At 41.5% G+C, this 24,152-nt stretch overlaps 1 protein-coding gene across 2 annotated transcripts in view; it reads left to right on the forward strand.

Moving 5' to 3' along the window:
- The window catches only part of LOC106611231 (protein transport protein Sec23A), a 37,549-nt gene extending 13,776 nt beyond the window's left edge, over positions 1-23,773 (forward strand). Inside the window, exons 9-18 of one of the 2 annotated variants that reach the window (XM_014211225.2) lie at positions 55-135; positions 374-463; positions 8,067-8,173; positions 8,974-9,127; positions 9,535-9,612; positions 9,813-9,974; positions 11,506-11,592; positions 20,005-20,160; positions 20,249-20,314; positions 22,303-23,773. In XM_014211225.2, coding sequence (XP_014066700.1) covers positions 55-135; positions 374-463; positions 8,067-8,173; positions 8,974-9,127; positions 9,535-9,612; positions 9,813-9,974; positions 11,506-11,592; positions 20,005-20,160; positions 20,249-20,314; positions 22,303-22,392 — 1,071 coding nt within the window. In that variant the 3' untranslated portion in view covers positions 22,393-23,773. Of the gene's footprint in view, positions 1-54; positions 136-373; positions 464-8,066; positions 8,174-8,973; positions 9,128-9,534; positions 9,613-9,812; positions 9,975-10,354; positions 10,572-11,505; positions 11,593-20,004; positions 20,161-20,248; positions 20,315-22,302 lie in introns of those variants that run through there. The other variant, XM_014211226.2, reaches the window with a different exon arrangement.
- The last annotated feature ends 379 nt before the right edge of the window (positions 23,774-24,152 follow it).

The raw sequence follows: 24,152 nt of genomic DNA on the forward strand, positions 1-24,152 counted from the left end.
ATTGTGTGCAAACTGCTAATATCTTCTAATATCACCTGTCCTTCTTCATTTCAGACGTCTCGAGAGATCAAGATTTCAGGAGCCATCGGGCCATGTGTGTCATTAAATGCCAAAGGACCGTGTGTGTCTGAAAATGTGAGTCCATGTCAAATACATAGACCAGTGACCGAATACTCTACGTCATCAATCAGCTGATATGCAGAACAGACTTGTACTTTTGACCGGTCAACCCTTTTGTAACTGTAGTTGTTTATCCAGAATATTGTGTGTCCTGAATCTCTGCCGAAGGAGATGCAACAACGTTGCTCTGTTTCTGATCCCTTCTAGAACAATGTCATTCTGATACTGATACCTTCTGTTTGTTTCCTTAAAGGAAATTGGAACAGGGGGTACATCTCAATGGAAGATATGTGGTCTTGACCATAACACCACTCTGGCAGTGTACTTTGAGGTGGTCAATCAGGTATGCCTTCATATTACACACTCTGGATTGTGATCACTAAGCTACTTTTGTCAATAACTGCCATGTTTTGTGTTAAAAGCTTTTTATTGTCAAGATCGCTAAGTAGTCGTTTTTATATCACAGTAATCTGAGATTAGGTGATCCACAGAGCAATATTCCACTTGTGCCAAAGACTCAGAGAATTTGATTGCACCACCATAGAGGGTACTAGCTGTTCCATAGTGATCTCTTCCACTGCTGTACTGGGCTGGTCAGAGGTACTGGATAGAGGTGCAACAGTATCACTGTGCCACCAGATGGTGTGCTTGTATATTAAACCACTATGGCCTCTTTATGAAACATACAGTAGTATAAAATGGATCTATAAATGTAATTGAGATGATCACATTCATTTTAATCCAATACATCCACTTATGATAAACTGAAAGATTACATTTAAATGATTTTAGATGGGCAGTGTTGCCATAGGTATATTTATTGAGGAAGAAAACGTTTGGATAGACAGTAATGTTTGTATATGTACAGTTTAGTACTGTCTGCAATCTAGTTCAAACATTGTAGTTCAACATTGTAGTTCAAACAGACAATGGTCCAATGTCTCTGATTGACTGTACAATGTGCATTGTAAGCTAACCTTTTCAGTTAGAAACAGAACAGATAAGATCGCTGATATGATGATCTTGGTGTATAGATCCACTAGAGACTGTCAGTCTGTTGCATCCTGTCACCACAATGATCCTTCATATGGTCCTTCTCTGGTGTTTAGTCCCAACCTGTATTGTATTTCATATTCATTCATCTTGTTCACTCAGTAACAATTGGCACTTTTTTTTCAGGGAGTCCTGGGATTCATAAAATCAAGTCTGTAGTTTGTCTGTATTTTAATCTGTAGTCAGGCTAGTTTTCCAGATGGCACCACAGTGACAGAGTCCTGGCCTAGTGTAGTGTCCATAGTGTCTTTACCATCCTTTCATAGTCACCTCTGACATAGACTTGGCCTCTGGTGACCCTATTTTGGAGTTGGTTTCTGACAGGAGTGATGGGTTGGAGATGTTGTGATGCTGGTGATCTTGGCTCACTATCTCAAGTTGGATGGCGGTGCTCTGTGGGCAGGAGTTCTTCAGAGGGTGCTGGAACAGCCATCGTATTTTATTCAGGCTTTTCCGCAGAGCCGCTCTGTAGCGCCTGAGAGGGAGAAAGAGATGGGAGGGAGAGAGAGAGAGAATAAATAAATAACCAACAATGCAGTGTAGCCAGCCACTCGGCCTCATCGGCTCTACAGCTCTGCTCCATCACTGAGAAGTTCAATTCATAATCTCAAACGCTCAGCTTTTCCCCCTCATAACAGTCGTCATTTAGAAATGTACTGGAGCTAGCTTGTCAATTCCATCAGGATTTGTTTCAATTGGCTATTGGCAATTCATATCACCTGTACAAGATTGAGCCTCGTTCTTGAGATATGGGGGTGGGGGAAGTTGGACTAGTCTTTATATTTGTTGAATGAGAGAGAGAACTACTCACTACATTATTGAATGACTGTTTGGGATATTGATTGTAAGTGTTGTTGGAAAAAACCCTAGAGTTACATATTATTATTTTGGATGATTTTATCTCAATATTTTGACTCCCAAGTATCGATTTGTAGAAATATTATATACAGTGCCATGAAAAAGTATTTGTCCCCCTTCTAATTTACTCTACTTTTGCATATTTTTGATACTGAATGTTATCTGATCTTTAACCAAAACCTGATATTAGATAAAGGGAACCTGAGTGAACAAATAACACCACAATTCCATATTTCATAAACAAAGTTATGCAACACCCAATGCCCCTGTGTGAAAAAGTAATTGCCCCCTTACACTCAATAACTGGTTGTGCCACCTTTAACTGCAATGACTCCAACCAACCGAACGCTTTCTGTAGTTGTTGATCAGTCTCTCACAACGCTGTGGATGAATTTTGGCCCACTCCTTCATATAGAACTGCTGTAACTCAGTGACATTTGTGGGTTTTCAAGCATGAACTGCTTGTTTCAAGTCCTGCCACTACATCCCAATTGGGATTAGGTCTAGACTTTGACTAGGCCATTCCAAAACTTCAAATGTGTTGCTTTTTAGCCATTTTCATGTAGACTTGATTGTTTGTTTTGGATCATTGTCTTGCTGCATGACCCAGCTGCACTTTAACTTCAGCTCAATTCTCTGATACAAAGCAGAATTCATGATTCCTTCTATTAAAGCAAGTCGTCCAGGTCCTGAGGCAGCAAAGCATTCCCAAACCATCACCATGCTTGACCGTTGATATGAGGCTCTTACTGTGGAATGCAGTGTTTGGTTTTTGCCAGGCATAATGGGACCCATGTCATCCAATGTATGCCAGTTAGGCTCTACACCAGTTGCAAAGCGGATTAATGTGCTTAATTTTAAGTTATTAGGACGCTTTAGTTGTGATACAATCCTTATCAAACATATAGGCCTATGGGCTAGGCTAGATGAGGTGTGCGACTATGATTTGAAAAAGTCGCACAAAAAAGGCATGCGTCAGACTATTCTTAATGTAGTCTTGTCTTTACATATAGAAAGTCTTCAGACCTCTTGACTTTTACCACATTTTGTTACGTTACGGCTTTGTTCTAAAATGTATTAAATTGTTTTTTCCCCCTCATCAATCTACACACAATACCCCATAATGACAAAGCAAAAACAGGTTTTTAGAAATGTTAGCTAATTTATTACTTATAAAAACTGATATCACATTTACATAAGTAGACCCTTTACTCAGTACTTTGTTGAAGCACCTTTGGCAGCGATTATGGCCTGGAGTTTTCTTGGGTATGACGCTGCAAGCTTGGCACACCTGTATTTGGGGAGTTTCTCACATTCTTCTCTGCAGATCCTCTCAAGCTCTGTCAGGTTGGATGGGGAGCTTCGATGCACAGCTATTTTCAGGTCTCTCCAAAGATGTTCGATCGGGTTCAAGTCCGGGCTTTGGCTGGGACACTCAAGGACATTCAGACTTATCCCGAAGCACTTCTGCGTTGTCTTGGCTGTGTGCTTAGGGTCATTGTCCTGTTGCAAGGTGATCCTTCGCCCCAGTCAGGTCCTGAGCGCTCTGGATCAGGTTTTCATCAAGGATCTCTCTGTACTTTGCTCCGTTCATCTTTGCCTCGATCCTGACTAGTCTCCCAGTCCCTGCCGCTTAAAAACATCCACACAGCATGATGCTGCCACCACCATGCTTCACCGTAGGGATGGTGCCAGGTTTCCTCCAGATGTGACGCTTGGCATTCAGGCCAAAGAGTTTATCAGACCAGACAATCTTGTTTCTCATGGTCTGAGAGTCTTTAGGTGCCTTTTGGCCAACTCCAAGCGGGCTGTCATGTGCCTTTTACTGAGGAGTAGCTTCCGCCTGGCCACTCTACCATAAAGGCCTGATTGGTGGAGTGCTGCAGAGATGGTTGTCCTTCTGGAAGGTTCTCCCATCTCCACAGAGGAAGTCTAGAGCTCTGTCAGAGTGACCATTGGGTTCTTGGTCACCTCCCTGACCAAGGCCCTTCTCCCCCTATTGCTCAGTTTGGCCGGGCGGCCAGCTCTAGGAAGAGTCTCTTAGTGGTTCTAAACTTCTTCCATTTAAGAATGACGGAGGCCATTTGTGTTCTTGGGGACCTTCAATGCTGCAGAAATGTTTTGGTACCCTTCCCAAGACCTATGCCTCAACACAATCCTGTCTCGGAGCTCAACGGACAATTCCTTCGACCTCATAGCTTGGTTTTTGCTCTGACATGCACTGTCAATTGTGGGACCTTATAGACAGGCTGTGCCTTTCCAAATAGTGTCCAATCAATTAAATTTACCACAAGTGGACTCCAATCAAATTGTAGAAACATCTCAAGGATGATCAATGGTGTCACGTCCTGACCATAGAAAGATGTTATTTTCTATGGTAGAGTAGGTCAGGGTGTGACGTTTTTTCCTCTGTTTTCTATTTCTATGTTGGGGTTTTGTTTGGGATGATCTCCAATTAGAGGCAGCTGGTCCTCGTTGTCTCTAATTGGAGATCATACTTAAGTAGGGTTTTTTTCCACCTGGGTTTGTGGGAGATAGTTTTTTGAGTAGTGTATGTTTCGACTCTGCGTCACGGTTTGTTGTTTTGTTCTTTAGTTTATGTTTATGTATCGAAACAGTTTCACAGTGTAAATAAAATGTGGAACGACACACACGCTGCACTTTGGTCCGCTTCTCCTTACGACAACCGTGACAAATGGAAACAGGATGCACCTGAGCTCAATTTCGAGTCTCATAGCAAAGGGGCTCAATACTTCTGTAAATAAGGTATTTCTGTTTTTATTAAATTTGCAAAAGTTTCTAATCCTGTTTTCGCTTTGTTATGATGGGGTATTGTGTGTAGATTACTGAGGATTTGTTTTATTTAATAAATTTTTGAATAAGGCTGTAACGTAACAAAATGTGGAAAAAGTCAAGGGGTCTGAATTCTTTCCGAAGGCACTGTATACACACACACACACACACACACACACAGACACACAAAACTAACCAAAAAAAGAAAGTATTTCTATTTAAATCTCCATAGAAACAGCCCCTCTCAACGTTGATTGACTGAGGTTACAGGAATAGAAAGCCATGGATTTGGAGATGAAAAAGAGGCGGGTATCAAGTTGATTTTGATTGGAGGTGTTTCTGTGCTTTGGACCAAATGTTACCACCTCCCAACACTAAAATATGGAAGAGATACAACAAAGAGCTGTGCGATCTAAACTAGCAGTGGTCACAGCAAACGTTCTTATTTCATCAATACTGTTAAGCACAAGCATATAAAGGTTGTAATATTGTAGACAACTATCTGATGATTTATTTTATGTGATTCATAATGACATCGGCCACATTTAGACATTAATTTAGTAGCACCCTCTTGAATTGACCTGTATTTCACTACATACTAGAGCATGAGTGAACGCCCTACAACGTTTGGAACATCAAATCACAATAAAGTCGCAGTATCGAATCGCAATACATATACAATTGTGAGAATTGCAATACATATTGTATTGACACCTAAGTATCTTGATAGTATTGTGAGGTCCCAGCCCTATTGGTTATCCCTTCTGAATCATGGAGTTGATCACTTCTCAATTCCCTCTGATTTTGGTTTCATGTGGCCATTGATGGGCCACAAGGATATTGAGTGAATTTATATTGAGGTATAACAGCTTCATAATATTGAGCCTTATTCTTCCTGAGACACAGCATTGAAATTTCTTTATATTGTCTGAATGACTGTTTGTTTGGGGCTATTAAGGGGAAGTTGAAAGGGGATACCTAGTCAGTTGCACAACTGAATGCATTCAATTGAAATGTTTCTTCCGCATTTAACCCAACCCCTCTGAATCAGAGAGGTGCAAGGGGCTGCCTTAATCGACGTCCATGTCATCGGCGCCCAGCGAGCAGTTGTTGGCTATTGCTTACGTCTGCGTCATGGAGTTGATCCATGGGTTGAGAGCGGAGGTGAGGAGGATGAGCCAGGTAGCCACGGCTGAGGCTGCTGCTGGCGGGTCATGGCCACTGAACGTCTCATAGAAACAGGTGGTGATGTAAGGCAGCCAGCACACTAGCAGGCACACTTACAATGGAGAGAATTAAGACAGGAGATTATCAGAGTAATTACGTTAAAGTATATTTATGGAAAAATACAGAAAGGCGGTTATTTTACTAATTACGGGAACGTTACAATAATTCTATTTGGTATATTTATGGAATCTCGCAAATATATAACAATGAGCCTTATTGTGATGCGTGTAATGTTATTGTAGCACATTAATATTAACAAATTCAAGAAGACTGAATTTCACCATCTACAAATGTAGCCAACAGAAAAATGTGAGTAACAGCCACTGATGGACCTTGACATTTTGTTTGCATTTGTTCCTTACATAAAAGGCTTTTATTCTGTGTCTGTGCTCAGTGCTCAGAGTATATCAAAGGGTTATATCAAAGGCTTTGTTTTAAATAAATTACATCAAGAAATCAATAGCTTCACTGTACTATTCACAAGGTTAAGCACCAGTGAGACTCACCCACAGTTGCCACCATCACTAAGGAGCTCCTGAAGTAGTTATTAGCAGGGACATAAAAACAGTGCTGGTCATTGCAAACAAACGTCCCTCGCCGCACCTGTTTCCTCACAATATACACAATGTACGCATACGTGGAGCACATGATGAGTATGGGTGCTATGATCCCGACCACGATGAAGAGCAGACTGAAGCCCTTGTAGTCTGGCTGGAAGCTGGGGGCACATAGGAACCTGGTGCTGCTGTAGGTGTAGCGGCCGAAGCCCAGCAGTGGCAAGGCTGCGTTGATCAGGCCGTAGAGCCACACCAGAACCAGCACCACCCTGGTTCTCCTGGCCGTGCAGATGGTGCTGTAGCTCAGGGCGAAACAGATCTCTGTAAACTTGTCGATGGTGGCCCAGGTCAGGGAGTGGATGGAGGCCAGCTGAAGAAGCAGGTAGAGGAAGGCACTGCCCTGGCAGAGGGGCCCGTCGCTGGGGTAGCCCTGCGTTCTGAACAGGCTGTTGTGGACTCCGAAGGGAATGATGGAGAGACCAAGGGCTAGGTCACTTAGGCAGAAGCTCAGGGTCAGGGCCCAGGTTTCGGTGCGGAGCTCCTTGTTGAGAAGAACCACCAGTAATAAAACCACATTACCACACACAGAGCACAGACTGGAGACCACCATCAGAGCTGCATAGACCTGGGCCACCGGCATCCTCACGGCCTCCCTGGGTTGGCTGGCTGCTAACTCTCCTCTCACCTGGTTCAGTCCATGAGCACTGACTGGCTGACTTGACTGGCTGACTTGACTGACTGGTGGACAGAGTCTGACGTGTAAAGTCACGTTATCCTGTGTGTGTCGATCCTCTGGGGCTCCAGGGAGCCGGTTGATGTTGTGATGTGTCAGTCTCCTGCTGTTCTCTGGGAGGGGATGGTCCTCCAAGTCATCAAGCTATCCTCCTATTCTCCGGCCTGTGGAGTCCAGTACAAAGGCTTAGCTTGCTCCTTACTATACACTATTAGAGTGTGGAAGGGAAAGAGAAACAGACCAGAACAACTCACTTTCAAGCACTAGATTTTTGAGGAGTGAGAGAGGGAGAGAGATGCTCTCTGTGTAAACAGAAGCTTGAGATCCAATATCCTCTCCTCCACTCTAATGGCTGCAGCACAGTTAATGAGCCATTTGGCTCTGGAGTGTTTTTGGGGTTATTGGTAAGGAGCATGCCTCTAATTTGATCTAAGCTCCCAATCATGAATTATTAATGAATTATTAAGCCCCCTCATATCACACAATTATTTCAGTTGTTCTGAAAGTTGTCCAGAAGGCAGTAGCAGTTGTGTGTTTGTACAGGGCAAACCATTTTAATAAAACTCACAGGCACCACCCACTTATATTAGCCTAGTTAGATGGGTAATTTACATTTATCATATCTTGGCGTTGTTTTATAACATGTGCACATTTATAATCAGATATCTTGTTCTCAATTGTTTTCTAATGATCCTACCAACCGTTCTTGTCTCCTCTCTACACAGCATAATGCACCTATACCCCAGGGGGGCCGAGGCGCGGTCCAGTACGTCACCCAGTACCAACACTCCAGTGGACAGAAACGCATCCGAGTCACCACCACAGCCAGAAAGTAAATACACACAGACATGCGCGCGCGCACACACACACACACACACACACAGATTGAGTATTTAACTCACTTCAAAACATAAAACTTATAAAAACACACAAACATATTCATCTGGATTTGATTCATCATTTACATCTTCTTTTCAAAGTAACTATAGACTTTAAGGTTTATCTACCACTTTTTATTCCACTATGGAACTACATCTGCAAATGCATCTTGTTTCCATAGCAACACGATAGGGAAAGAGGGCAAAGTGTGTTTGTTGTCTTGTGATCAGAGGAGGGGATTATCTTGGTTGTTACTGTTAAATGTGTATTTATGTAGATACTAACTGAGCTGTGATGTAACTCTCAGTATGGGGTTTGATCAGTGTTGAAGTTCATGTTTGTTATTGTATTTTATTGTATTTTACCTTATGAGATCTGTGTTTATACAATGCTCAGCATGTGACAGGGCAGTGGCAAGTGGAAATTTGTATAGATAAGCAGTCCCAGACTGTTTTTAAAACATCAGTTCAATTTACTTGGGGTGGACTTACTCATTTAAAGGGCTTATTATGCTTAAAGGCTTTTCGATGTCAAAGCAACCAGAACAAAACATCTGAAATCATATCCCTTATTTAACTCATGTAGCCATACTAACTATAGTAGAGATTCGTGTTGGTAGTATCACTTGCCTTATAAAGGAGAACCTTACAACTGAAATAAAGAAAGGTGTTTGCGTCAAATGATATGCAATGCTTATGCAGGTTGTTTCTCTCTCCTCTTTCTGTCTCTGCCTCTCTCACCCCTCCCTCTCAGCTGGGCAGATGCAGGGACCCAGATCCAGAGCATTGCAGCATCATTTGACCAGGAGGCCTCAGCCATCCTGATGGCTAGACTGGCTGTGTATCGCGCTGAGACGGAGGAGGGTCCTGACGTGCTACGCTGGCTGGACAGACAGCTCATCCGACTGGTAAGACAGTATTCTCACTACTATTCCTAGTCGTTGCATCCCAAATGGCACCCCATTCCTTTTATAGTGCACCACTTTTGGCCAGAGCCTTATAGGTAAGACAAAGCAACACATGACATGGAAGATTGGCAGGGGTCAAGGCAGGGGGCTACTTTATTTTCCCCTCCACAGAGCCTTCATAAATGGACCATTTAAAAAAAAAAAATGTAAATGGAGATGTTGAAATGTAACAATATCATTATTTCCTACTGCTAACCAGTGAAAGTAGCGATTTCCAGGCTAGCAGGCATGCTCAAGTAGTGTGATGAAGTGTGAAGTCACGTTTTATTTTTAAGTGTAGACTCTGTTGCAGGCAGGACTTTCTGGTTGGTCTCCTGTTTCATTGCCTTTTTCTCTCTCCTTTCCAGTGTCAGAAGTTTGGAGATTATCATAAGGATGATCCCAACTCCTTCCGCTTCTCAGAAACCTTTTCTCTCTATCCCCAGGTAAGTGATCATGTGCTGAATGACTGATTGGCTCTTAGTTATAGCTAGTACACAGATGTGTTATAAATAGCTTAACGGTAAAAATATATATTTTTAAGTAATGTTTCAGTCTTTGTATGAAGAGGATTTTAAAATGCACATTATAGCTTTGGCAGCATGATGGAATGCTTTTTAAAACCTGCTTCTCATTTGTCCCTCAGTTTATGTTCCATCTGAGAAGGTCTCCCTTTCTGCAAGTGTTCAACAACAGTCCAGATGAGAGCTCGTACTACAGACACCAGTTCATGCGTCAGGACCTGACCCAGTCTCTAATCATGATACAACCCATTCTCTATGCCTACTCCTTCAACGGGCCCCCAGAGGTAAGACCGACACACACACAGACCAACACACACACGCGCGCACAGACACAGACATGCACAAGCAGACACACACACACAGACACTCACAAACAAATTTTTCCATTGAAAAATGTGCTTTCCGTCTTCTTTCTAAACGTAAATCATGGATGCCTAATGAAGACCTCAATCTCTCTGACTCTCCCACCTCCCTCCCACTCACATTCTACAAGCCAAGCTGTGTTCCTCAGGTCAACAGAGAGAGAGTGCACAAATTCCCCGGTCCTTTTATTACAGATAACCTTGTGGTTAATTAGTGTAGTGTGTGTGAGTACAGTAATGTGTTCCAGACAAGCGTTTCTTTCAGTGCAGATATCAACAGTGTGATTTTTAACAACTTACAGACAGACAGCGTAGTACACACCTCTCTGAAATGGGTAAGTTATTTAACAGTGGTTGCATCAAATGGCTCCTTATTCCCTACATAGTGCACTACGGGGTTCTAGTCAAAAATAGTGCACTACGTTGGAAATAGGGTGCCATTTGGGACTTACATGCTGACCAAACCGGACGCGCGCGTGTCACCTGCCTGCGCCTGTTGATTTTGTACCCTCACACCAAACACGATCACGACACGCAGGTTGAAATATCAAAACAAACTCTGAACCAATTATATTAATTTGGGGACAGGTCGAAAAGCATTAAACATTTATGGCAATTTAGCTAGCTAGCTTGCTGTTGCTAGCTAATTTGTCCTGGGATATAAAGATTGGTTGTTATTTTACCTGAAATGCACAAGGTCCTCTACTCCGACAATTAATCCACACATTTAATCCTAGCTAGCAACTTACCTTGGCTTCTTGCTGCACTCGCGTAACAGGTAGTCAGCCTGCCACGCAGTCTCCTCGTGGAGTGCAATGTAATCGGCCACAATCGGTGTCCAAAAATGCCGATTACCGATTGTTATGAAAACTTGAAATTGGCCCGAATTAATTGGCCATTCCGATTTAATCGGTCGACCTCTATTCCTTTTTTAGATTAGCAGAGACCTAGGCTACGTTTTCAAATGGCTCCCTATTCCCTATATAGTGCACTAGTTTTGACCTTAGTGCACTATATAGGGTGCCATTTGGGATTCAGTTGTAATGTTTCCACTGGCTCTGACTTTATATTCTGTCTACTCGCCTGTTAAACATTGAAAGTTAAACAGAACCACTCTATCTGTGCTGTTTGTGTCCTTTAAAACACCAACACATTTTTTTGTACCTGAGATGAGAGTTGGTGTGTTGTGACATTTGTTTTGGAATATGCCGATATTGTGACATTCCTATCAGTATCTGGGATTAACCCCCACCCCATACCTCAACAAACCTGGTTTAGTCATTAAACAGTATTATTGATTGGAGCTGCATTAGAAGGATGACATTTCAATTAGAGGGCAGTGGTTTAAGATGGTGTCATGTTTCTCTCCTCCTAGCCTGTGTTCAGTATCCTGCTATTAGTATTGTTTACATGTGGTTTAAATGTAGAACCTTTTCAACTTTTCTTCTCCTAGCCTGTGTTGCTGGACAGTAGCAGTATCCTTCCTGATCGCATCCTTCTCATGGACACCTTCTTCCAGATCCTCATCTACCATGGCGAGGTATGTTCATCAGTCATCCAATCATAATCAACATACCTATTAACAGACTACATCAAATATTATATCTGTTTGGGCTTCTTGCGGTCAATTTGCAGTCTACAAGTTATTTTGTATTATGTTCCAGCCCCTTCACCATCCGCTCAAGAAAAAATCATCACGCGGCTGAATCTATTTGATGATCCCTGTTCTATCGTAACACTAGACTGATTTCATTTCAGGTTGCAGCCAGATACTATTGTCCTTATTTGACATTTGTGAATAGATGAGGGAGTAGTAGGGACTGTAATGCCAGTGTTGCACTAGTGCAGGGATCATCAACTAGATTCAGCCGCAGTGGATGGTCAGGGTGCCGGAACATAATTACACAGAATTTGCAGACTGCAAATTGACTGCAAGTAGCCCAAACAGATATAGTATTTGACTAAAACATAATCATTTCAAACCTTACATTTGTATACCTCTCTATTATGCGTCAGAATACTTTGGGACAGATTTCCATAATTAAAATCACTTGGACCTGATTTGCTGGTATTTTTTGTCTTTTATGCACCCCCCCAAAAAAAGTGTTTGGACACACCTACTCATTCAAGGGTTTCTTTATTTTTACTATTTTCTACATTATAGAATAATAGTGAAGACATCAAAACTATTAAATAACACATATGGAATCATATAGCAACCAGAAAAGTGTTAAACAAATCCAAATATATTTTATATTTGAGATTCTTCAAATAGCCACCCTTTGCCTTGATGACAGCTTTGCACACTCTTGGCGTTCTCTCAACCAGCTTCATGAGGTAGTCACCTGGAATGCATTTCAATTAGCAGATGTGCCTTCTTAAAAGTTAATTTGTGGAATTTCTTTCCTTCTTAATGCGTTTGAGCCAATCAGTTAGGGGGGTATACAAAGATGTAAAGGTCAGTCAATACGGAACATTTTAAGAACTTTGAAAGTTTCTTCAAGTGCAGTCACAAAAACCATCAAGCGCAATGATGAAACTGGCTTTCATGCGGACTGCCACTGGAATGGAAGACCCTGAGTTATCTCTGCTGCAGAGGATACGTTCATTAGAGTTACCAGTCTCAGAAATTGCAGCCCAAATAAATGCTTCACAGAGTTCAAGTAACATACACATCTCAACATCAACTGTTCAGAGGAGACTGTGTGAATCAGGCCTTCATGGTCGAATTGCTGCAAAGAAACCACTACTAAAGGACACTAATAAGAAGAAGAGACTTGCTTGGGCCAAGAAACACAAACAAAGGACATTAGACTCGTGGAAATTTGTCCTTTGGTCTGGAGTCCAAATTGGAGATTTTTGGTTCCAACCGCCGTGTCTTTGTGAGACGCGGTGTGGGTGAAGGGATGATCTCCGCATGTGTATTTCCCACCGTAAACCATGGAGGAGGAGGTGTTATGGTGTGGGGGTAATTTGCTGGTGACACTATCTGTGATTTATTTAGAATTCAAGGCACACTTAAACAGCATGGCTACCACAGCATTCTGCAGCGATACGCCATCCCATCTGGTTTGGGCTTAGTGGTACTATAATTTGTTTTTCAGCAGGACAATGACCCAACACATCTCCAGGCTGTGCAAGGGCTATTTGACCAAGAAGGAGAGCGATGGAGTGCTGCATCAGATGACCTGGCCTCCACAATCCCCTGACCTCAACCAAATTCAGATGGCTTGGGATGAGTCTGACCGCAGAGTGAAGGGAAAGCAGCCAACAAGTGCTTAGCATTTGTGGGAACTCCTTCAAGACTGTTGGAAAAGCATTCCAGGTGATACTGGTTGAGAGAATGCCAAGAGTGTGCAAAGATGTCATCAAGGTAAAGGGTGGCTATTTGAAGAATCTCAAATATAAAATATGTTTTGATTTGTTTAACACTTTTCTGGTTTCTACATGATGTGTTATTTCATAGTTTTTATGTCTTCACTATTAATCTACAATGTAGAAAATAGTAAAAATAAATAAAAACCCTTGAATTAGTAGGTGTTCTAAAACTTTTGACCGGTAGTGTATATATGTGATGTATTCAATAACTATGTATTCATACTATGTGTCACGCCCTGACAATAGAGAGCCTTTTATTCTCTATGTTGGTTAGGTCGGGGTGTGACTAGGGTGGGTAATCTAGGTTGTTTTATTTCTATGTTGGTATGGTTCCCAATCAGAGGCAGCCGTTTATCGTTGTCTCTGATTGGGGATCATATTTAGGCAGCCGTTTCCCCACTGTGTTTTGTGGGATCTTGTTTTATTTTTGTGTAGTTGCCTGTGAGCACTCCAGAACGTCACTTTTCGTTTGTTCTTTATTGTTTTTTTGTGCGGTTCACTTCAAATAAAATGTCGAACCGATTTCACGCTGCGCTTTGGTCTGAATGTTCTTACGACGATCGTGACAGAAGATCCCACCACAACAGGACCAAGCAGCGTGCCCAGGAGGAGAGAGCATCTTGGACTTGGGAGGAGATTTTGGATGGGAAGTGATCCTGGACTTGGGAGGAAATCCTTGCAGGACAGGATTGCCTTCCTTGGCGGCAGACGCAAGGAGAGAAGGGAGGACAGCGACGACACCGGGGTTCGCAGCAACAAGAAAACCCAAAGGACAGCCCACATTTTTTTGGGGGGGGGGCACACGAGGTGGTCGGCGGAGCCGAGGAGTGAACCAGAGCCAATCTGGGAGAAGAGGGAGAAATTGGAGGAGAGAGAAATGAGAGAGTTGTTGTGTTGGTGTATGATGCACGACATTCGCCCTAAGGAGCGTGTTATCTGTTTGATGCCACCTGAGTCAGCTCTCCGTACTCGTCCTGAGGAGCATGCTAGCAGTCTGGTAAAAACTGTGCCAGCTCCACGCACCAGGTCTCCAGTATGCCTTCACAGACCTGTACGTCCTGTGCCAGCTCCCCGCACTCGCCGTGCGAAATGTGTCATCGTTCCGGTACAATTTGTGCCGGCTCTACGCACCAGGTCTCCAGTGCGCCTCCACAGCCCAGTACGTCCTGTGCCAGCTCCTCGCACTCGCCCTGAAGAGCGTGTCACCAGTCTGGTGCAACCTGTGCCGGTCCCACGCGTCAGGCCTCCAGTGCGCCCCCCAGTCCGGCATGTCCTGTGCCTGCTCCCCGCACTCGCCCTGAAGTGCGTGTCACCAGTCCAGTGCCACCTGTAACGGCTCCACGCACTAGGCCTCCAGTGCGCATCAACAGTCCAGAGCTTCCGGCGACAGTCCCCAGTCCAATACTTATTTTCCTCATTAAAATGCAAATCATTTTATAACGTTTTTGACATGCGTTTTTCTGGATTTTTTTGTTGTTATTCTGTCTCTCACTGTTCAAATAAACCTACCATTAAAATTATAGACTGATCATTTCTTTGTCAGTGGGCAAGCGTACAAAATCAGCAGGGGATCGAATACTTTTTTCCCTCACTGTAAATGATCACACTGGTAATATATAATTTGTTGTATTACTTGTGAGACAGCTGAGTGAGCATAATAATTAGCCTTTATTTACTGGACTGATGGCCTGCATCTGACAGTCAGTCTGAGGGTAGGGAGGGAGCAGCGGTGAGGCTGCTGGTCACCCGACTCACCGTCCCTCCTCTCTCCACTGAGAAAAGGAGACAAGTTTTGCCATCAGTTGGAAGACTAAGTCGCATTGCATTATTTCTGCCTCTTGCAGCAATTCATGTTACTCCTATGACCAGAGAAAGCAATGTATTCCTTGATACAAAAAAAAACAAGCCGCAAATAATAACAATGCAGGCTTATCGAAATGCAATAAAAGAGCTATACTCTTTTATTGCAGCTTAAGTGCTGGTTGTAGCGTGAGTGGAAGTAGGGAGAACACGCATTTAATGGCTTATAAAACTGTTGAACAAAGTGTTGATAGTGCTGAATAACAACTTAAAATGAACTTACTCAATAAAACAGCAGCTCTTTGCTGTATTAGTTGAGTCTGTCTCTAGTTATGGTTTTAAAAGTTTTGAAATCTCACATGATCAACTTTTCTGTGCGTTAGAGGCTTCCTTTTACAGTATATGGCGTGTGGAAACTGTGGAGAAAGACACTGTCTGATTGGCCAGCGGTAGGCCTTTAGGTGCCCTTGATTTGATCTCTGGGCCTGCCGAGTAGGCAGAGTTCAACCTTCAGACACATGAAATGATTCAAAATGAGAACACTTTGCCTTCCCGGCACTAGGGCTGCTGAATCACATGCACCTACCGCCAACAATGCAAAACAAATGCAAAAATTAGGTACGCAAGGCTTTATTGTTGGGTTTTTTCAGAAATGTTTCGATGGGGATCGACTAAGAATGGTTTGGAGATCGACCAGTCGATCGCAAACGACCGGTTGGTGAACACTGATTGAAGTGGATTTAACAGGTGACATCAATAAGAGATCATAGCTTTCACCTGGATTCACCTGGTCAGTCTGTCATGGAAAGAACAAGTATTCCTAATGTTTTTTTACACCCGCTTTATCAATAATGGCTGTTGATACTAAAAGGCTTTCGACTGTCTTGAATGGTCTTTTCTATTCAAATCTTTTGACCTTAAGCAAAAATATACAGAAATAATATAGTCAACAAAAATATTTTAATGCAACATGTAAACTGTTCATTTCAGGAGCTGAAATAAAAGATCCCAGAAATGTTCCATACACACAAAAGCTTATTTCTCTCAAATTTGGTGGAAGAATTTGTTTACATCCTGTTAGTGAGCCTTTCTCCTGTGCCAAGATAATCCATCCACCTGACAGGTGTGGCATATCAAGAGCGGACAATAGAAGGCCACTCTAAAATGTGCAGTCTTGTCACATAACATGGGGAAAAACTAATTCTGATTGGCTGGGCCTGGCTCCCCAGTGGGAGGGGCTGGCTCCCAAGTGGATGGGCCTGTGCCCTTAGCCCACCTATGGTTGCGCCCCTGCCTAGTCATGTGAAATCCATAGATTAGGGCCTAATACATTTTTCAATTGACTGATTTCCTTATATGAACTGGAACTCAGTAAAATCTTGAAATTGTTGCATGTTGCGTTTATATTTTCTCATGAAATTGCTTTAGAAAGAGGTACAAGACAGGGAAGCCCCCCCCGCTAAAAATACTTTCTGAATACTCAAATTCAAGTGGAAAAAAACGAAATAATGGCAATAAGAAAAATAATAACTCATGATCTACAACAATCCTTTATATTGACCACAAAAAAATATTAAATACTTAGGATGCTTAATTAGTGACAACACACAACACATACAGTTGAAGTCGGAAGTTTACATACACTTAGGTTGGAGTCATTTAAACTTGTTTTTCAACCACTCCACAAATTTCTTGTTAACAGTTTATAGTTTATAGTTTCGGTTAGGACATCTACTTTGTGCATGACACAAGTCATTTTTCCAACTATTGTTTACAGACAGATTATTTCACTTATAATTCACTGTGTCACAATTCCAGTGGGTCAGAAGTTTACATACACTAAGTTGACTGTGCCTTTAAAAAGCTTGGAAAATTCCAGAAAATGATGTCATGGCTTTAGAAGCTTCTGATAGGCTACTTGACATCATTTGAGTCACTTAGAGGTGTACCTGTGGATGCATTTCAAGGCCTAACTTCAAACGCAGTGCCTCTGCTTGACATCATGGGAAAATCAAAAGAAATCAGCCAAGACCTCAGAAAAAGAATTGTAGACCTCCAGAAGTCTGGTTCATCCTTGGGAGCAATTTCCAAATGCCTGAAGGTACCACGTTCATCTGTACAAACAATAGCACGCAAATATAAACACCATGGGACCACGCAGCGTCATACCGCTCAGGAAGGAGACGCGTTCTGTCTCCTAGAGATGAATGTACTTTGGTGCGAAAAGTGCAAATCAATCCCAGAATAACAGCAAAGGACCTTGTGAAGATGCTGGAGGAAACAGGTACAAAAGTATATCCACAGTAAAACGAGTCCTATATTTACATAACCTGAAAGGCCGCTCAGCAAGGAAGAAGTCACTGCTCCAAAACCGCCATAAAAAAAGCCAGACTACAGTTTGCAACTGCACATGGGGACAAAGATTGTACTTTTTGGAGAAATGTCCTCTGGTCTGATGAAAGAAAAATAGAACTGTTTGGCCATAATGACCATCGTTATGTTTGGTGGAAAAGGGGGGATGCTTGCAAGCTGAAGAACACCATACCAACCGTGAAGCACAAGGGTGGCAGCATCATGTTGTGGGGGTGGTTTGCTGCAGGAGGGACTGGTGCACTTCACAAAATAGATGGCACCATGAGGGAGAAAATGATGTGGATATTTTGAAGCAACATCTCAAGACATCAGTCAGGAAGTTAAAGCTTGGTCGCAAATGGGTCTTCCAAATGGACAATGACCCCAAGCATATTCAAAGTTGTGGCAAAATGGCTTAAGTACAACAAAGTCAAGGTATTGGAGTGGCCATCACAAAGCCCTGACCTCAATCCTATAGAAAATTTGTGGGCACAACTGAAAAAGCGTGTGCGAGCAAGGAGGCCTACAAGCCTGACTCAGTTACACCAGCTCTGTTAGGAGGAATGGGCCAAAATTCACCCAACTTATTGTGGGAAGCTTGTGGAAGGCTACCCGAAATGTTTGATCCAAGTTAAGCAATTTAAAGGCAATGCTACCAAATACTAATTGAGTGTATGTAAACGTCTGACCCACTGGGAATGTGATGAAAGAAATAAAAGCTGAGATAAATCCTTCTCTCTCCTATTATTTTGACATTTCACATTCTTTAAAGTGGTGATCCTAACTGAACTAAGACAGGGAATTTTTACTTAAATGTCTAGAATTGTGAAAAACTGAGTTTAAATGTATTTGGCTAAGGGGTATGTAAACTTCCGACTTCAACTGTATATAAAGATGACTTAATCCCATTACTTACCAATATGAAAGCAGATCTTATTAAATGGACCAATAAATCTTACATGTAGATTAAACCTCTTCAAAATGGCATAGCTCCCAAATATTTTATATTTATTCTCGGTGATTCTAAATACCCCACCAAAGACATTCTTTAAAAAAAACTATACTCCTTCATAACATACTTTTTTATGGGCAAATAACACTCATAGAAATAAAAATTTAAGTTTTAGATCTTCCTAAGTCTGAGGGGGGTTTTAACCTTCCAGACTTGGAATTGTATCAACTCGCCACCCAAGGCTTTTATTTGCGACATATAGTTAAGTGCACTAAAGAGGAACAATGGGTACATATTGAAGATGAGCATGTGCATCCCCAGAATCTTTTCACGTGTCTATTTTCAAAGGATAAAGCTAATAACATTAACTTCATAGTTAAGAACACTATAACAATATTGATGAAAATGATACATATTCTACAATAACTATTATCACTACCTAAAAACACAACCCAATGGAACAATCCTTGGATAGCTTTTCACAATTCACCGATTTAATATGGTCCACATGGAAAACTGACTTGGTAATAGGAAATATATTTATTTCTTTGACAAAATTAAAAAGCAATTTTGGACTGACCAATGTAGATATTTTCAAATACATGCAGCTTAAAAATGTTTGATTTGAAATCTCTTGGTCATCAGCGCAATCTTGAGGGAATCCTATTTGAGTCAGAAAAGGATGTTCATATGATAGGTAACCTATACAGAACCTTGCAGAGAGCATATCCAACTGACAACCTCTTAGAAAAAATATAAACTATTGGAACCAAGACTTATATTAGCACAAGATGGAGGGAATGTTGGAGCATAACTAACGAAATTATTTTACAGAAATGTACGCTTAATATTATACAAGCGACCTGTCTTAAGTGTAAAACTAACAATGACTCAATTATCCATGCCTTCTGGTAATGATATAAAGTCCAAAAGTTATGGGTGGAGTTAGAAAGTTAGCTGTCAGAAGTATTACAATGTAAATGTACTTTTCATCTGTTTGCATATTTCAAGATATGGCATATGAGGGTGCATAGAGATACTTTTCTCAGCAATCATCTTTAAAAAATGTATACTTAAATTGGAAATCAACCAATACTCCATAGTTAACACAATGGAGATGTCAGATGCTTTGTTATCTAAATATTGAAAATGCGTCGTCGACGGAGAGAAATAAAATGGTGCAGTTTGAGGCCATGTGGCGGAGAGGGATGCGGGCGCTGGAGATGGGGGTGTGAGGTCGTTGATGTTTGTGTGCGTTTGTATGTGTATGTTTTGTATTGTTTTGTAAAGAAATACGTTAAACACAGTGTCATTGATTGCTATTGAAATAATGTCAAGCAAAACCAATCTGCTCCTAAACAGACTTCTCTTAATTTCTCAGATCTGTAAACGTCTACATGTAATTGTTCATGTCTTCAGGACATCTCTAACTGGCCTCTCTCTAACCCTTTCTCTCTGTCTATCCATCAGACTGTGTCTCAGTGGCGTAAGGCAGGCTACCAGGAGATGCCCGAGTACGAGAACTTCCGCCACCTGCTGCAGGCTCCAGCGGACGACGCCCAGGAGATCCTGCACAGCCGCTTCCCTATGCCCCGCTACATAGACACAGAGTTTGGCGGATCACAGGTACATACACACACTCGCTAAAATGTATGTGAATGTCAACTGTCAAGTCTATTCAACTTCCTGTATGGATGTTCTTGTTGTTTTCTAGGCTCGTTTCCTGCTATCTAAAGTTAACCCATCACAAACCCACAACAACATGTATGCATGGGGCCAGGTAAGACTTCTACTGATTATTTCATTTATTTTTTTACCCAGGAACTAGAGAAGATACTATTAATAAAAAGTACATACTGCTAAGGATGGTGTTTTTAGTATTTTATAATGTAAAGGATAAGCACGTTGTCTCTTTCTGAATGGCATGTGTGTGCAATAGTGACTGTTGATCCTGGAGGAGCATAGGGTCCACTGTGGTTCAGCCTGACTCAGCTTAATGTCGTATTGAAAGTCATTATGTAGCTGGAGAGAGAGTCCCTGTACCAGTTTGTCATGGCTTACAGCTGCTACTACAGCTTATTAGAGGAGACACACAGAGAGTACTGGACCTATGGATCCTTTTGAATTATTATTACACTCCTCCTGAGACGCACACAATCCTACTCCTGTTCTTGACTAATAATTTTTCTTCAACTCTTACTTGTCTGTTTCTTTTACACAAGCTGGTAAAGTCTACACAAATTAGTGTAGTCATCTTACATTCTTTAGTGGATAATGAAGGTGTAACTTAGTGGCGGTCGGTGCCATTTAAGATGAGGGAGGACACTCATTTTGTTCATGAGCATGGCCTTATTTCTATTACAGCACATTGGATGACTGTCATTCATAATCCATTCATCCAGCTCAATGTAACATCGATAGGTTTAGGCTACTACGGGATACTCAGATTTTTCCTATAGCGAATGATCATGAGGTTGCTACAACCTTGTCTATGAATGAAAGTTTAGAACTTAAGTGCACAGTTCGAGAGAACATTTTGAGTAATCATGGTGACACAGTGGCACATTCAATACCGCATTGCACACTATTGCCTGCAGCTAGTTGACCTAGGGTGTAATCATTAGTCCAACAGTTGAAAACGAGTTTCTATTGGACAAATTCAGGTATGTTTATCCCCATTTCATTCAACAGAATCAGTGGAATGAATACACCCCTGATCACGTGCAAACACAATTTACTTTCATAGCTACCACATTCAAACAGCATGATCACTTTACGCGTTGTATAATTCCTACTTATATCTACGCACTCTCCTCCTCTCACCTTTTCCCTTTGCTTGTGGACTTCAGTGTACAACACATCAACTGTCTGTGACCATGCAAAAAAAACTTTCCAAGCCAAACCTTCATATCATAACCGCTAATCGCTACAAACAGCATACATCTTTGTAACCATATTAGCTGACGTCATAGTCAACATAGCTACTAGAACTAACGCAATAGTGAACCCGCTAGCTACAATCATGCAGTACAGTCAGCAAGCAGTTTAGCAGTTACACCAGTGGGCCCCAGTGGTAATAAATTGATAAAGCCAAAAGCTTACCTTGACTTGGAAGAGTTACCGTGTTGGATAGCCATAGCCAGCTAGCTAACATAGCATCCCTCTCTGTTTGAGCCGGGTGTTTGAGTAGGCTAAACTAGCTAGCTGCATTCATTAGATAAGTGAAAGTGGATAAAATACAACGAAATATAGCTCTCTCTTGCCTTGAAGAAATTAGTTTGTTAAACTGTTCAACTATTGTCTTTCTCTCTCTGTGTCAATTACTCACTACATTTTATGCACTGCAACGCTAGCTAGATGTAGCTTATGCTTTCAGTACTATTTATTCTCTGATCCTTTGATTGGGTGGACAACATGTCAGTTCATCCTACAAGAGCTCTGATAGGTTGGAGGACGTCCTCCGAAAATTGTCATAATTACTGTGTAAGTCTATGGAAGGGGGTGAGAACCGGTCCTCCTGCTACACCAAGGTGCTACCCTACAGAGTGCTGTTGAGGCTACTGTAGACCTTTGCAAAACAGTGTGTTTTTGAATACGTTATTTGGTGACGTGAATAGTTTTATTTAAAAATGATCACTTTTTTTCATGTTTAATTATTTTTATGAAATTCACTGAGGATGGTCCTCCCTTTCCTCCTCTGAGGAGCCTCCAGGGTGTAACCACTTTTCCAGGTTATATAACTGAATTACACTCTCGTCCTCTGTGTAGGAGTCGGGAGCCCCAATCCTGACAGATGATGTCAGTCTACAGGTATTCATGGACCACCTGAAGAAGCTGGCTGTGTCCAGCGCTGCCTGAGACTGAGACAGATCCTATGTAACCACTGAACGTCAGCATCACAGACCATGGTTCCACCTCATCATCCACTCAACAGCAGACCTGGGTGCAGATTGTATTTGTTTTCTTTCAAGTACTTAATCTGCGCTTGATTGAGCTTGTCTGGCGCAATAAAGCCAATGGAATAGACCCAAAAGCAAACCCCTCCCATCTGGCACTCGAGACAGGCTCAAACACTTAAAGTATTTGGAGAAAACAAATACTATATGAACCCAGGTTTGCTCAACAGCAGTCAACTCATACTATACTTGGGAGAGTCAACAACCAGAAGTCGATATGTCTTCCTCTTTCTCCTTTTTAATATTGGAAATGGCTATATACAGGAATGTGACGAAATACAGAAAATGATCTGCAGAACAGCCTTTTTATGCGACTAGTCGGTGGTCAATGATTGTAAAAAGAACAAACAAAAGAAAACATCAGTTGGTGACTACTAGCTTAAATGTTTGGTCCCGGATCAGTATATGAATCGTAAGATGAGTCTGATATTTATGTAGATGTACTTTCCCCTCAGAACACTAACTAACCCAACATCCAGTTGGAGACATTTTATTGGATGTTTTATTTTGATGCTTCAATGGCAATACGTCTACTTTATCTAGAACAATACAGCATCCAGACTTACTTTATATTATATTTTCTGTCTGTGTTTCTATAAAAAAATATATATCAAACAGAGAAATGTATAATACTATCGTCCAGTCAGTCAGAGCTGTCATAGCTGCAGGCTACAGAAAGAGAACAGGTGGGTGTTGTATCGTCAGTTGGTAAAGCTTGGGGAATCCAATACAACTTAATTTAATTCGTTTTCTGTTCTCCCTGCATATGCCACAGAATAATAGGTTATTTTCAGACCTTTAGTGTGTGCTATCTAATTAATGTTAGTCATTCATATCAAACACTCATTGTGGTACAAAACCCTGCCTAGTACAGAGGTTGGATCGTAATTTGATCACCTTGTTGTGGAATAACTTTCCTGCAATGCATTATATTTAACAGTTGTAGTGTATTTGAGGTTTAAAAAGGCTTCGGAAGTTTGTTATGTCAGACTTTTCCTTTACAAAAATTGTATCAACCCCTAGAAAAATGGCATTAATTATAATCCACATAATTTACATTTTCTATTTCTGCAGGATTATTTTCCTGCTGTAGCAAACTAGCTCAAATGAAGATCCTACATCTGTACTACACAGACAGTGGTACTAACATGCTCCACGATACAGACAGATTTGCAGGGTATTAAACCTACCCTTCCTATTCTCCGGATCTCATATCATATCTGCCTTGTTACTAACAGTGTTATTTTTGACATTTCTAATAAAATACCTTACTGTAAAAATCATTTTTGTTGTGTATTAACACTTTCTATTTGATTTACTTTGAGTGATGCTGTTTTCAACTAGATGTTTTATCTGATTTTATGAACTTGTACAGGTAACTGCCAAAATAAAGGAAACTAGGGCTGTCCCCGACTAAAATAAATCTTGGTCAACCAAGAGTCGTCCAATTGATTGGTCCAAATTTTCAAGTGTATTTTTCTTATATTGACACTTCCTATGTGGTTTAATCAAATCAACTACACTGCTCAAAAAAAATAAAGGGAACACTTAAACAACACAATGTAACTCCAAGTCAATCACACTTCTGTGAAATCAAACTGTCCACTTAGGAAGCAACACTGATTGACAATAAATTTCACATGCCGTTGTGCAAATGGAATA

Source organism: Salmo salar, chromosome ssa09, assembly GCF_905237065.1.
Source record: "Salmo salar chromosome ssa09, Ssal_v3.1, whole genome shotgun sequence".
In the NCBI taxonomy this organism is placed as follows: domain Eukaryota; kingdom Metazoa; phylum Chordata; class Actinopteri; order Salmoniformes; family Salmonidae; genus Salmo; species Salmo salar.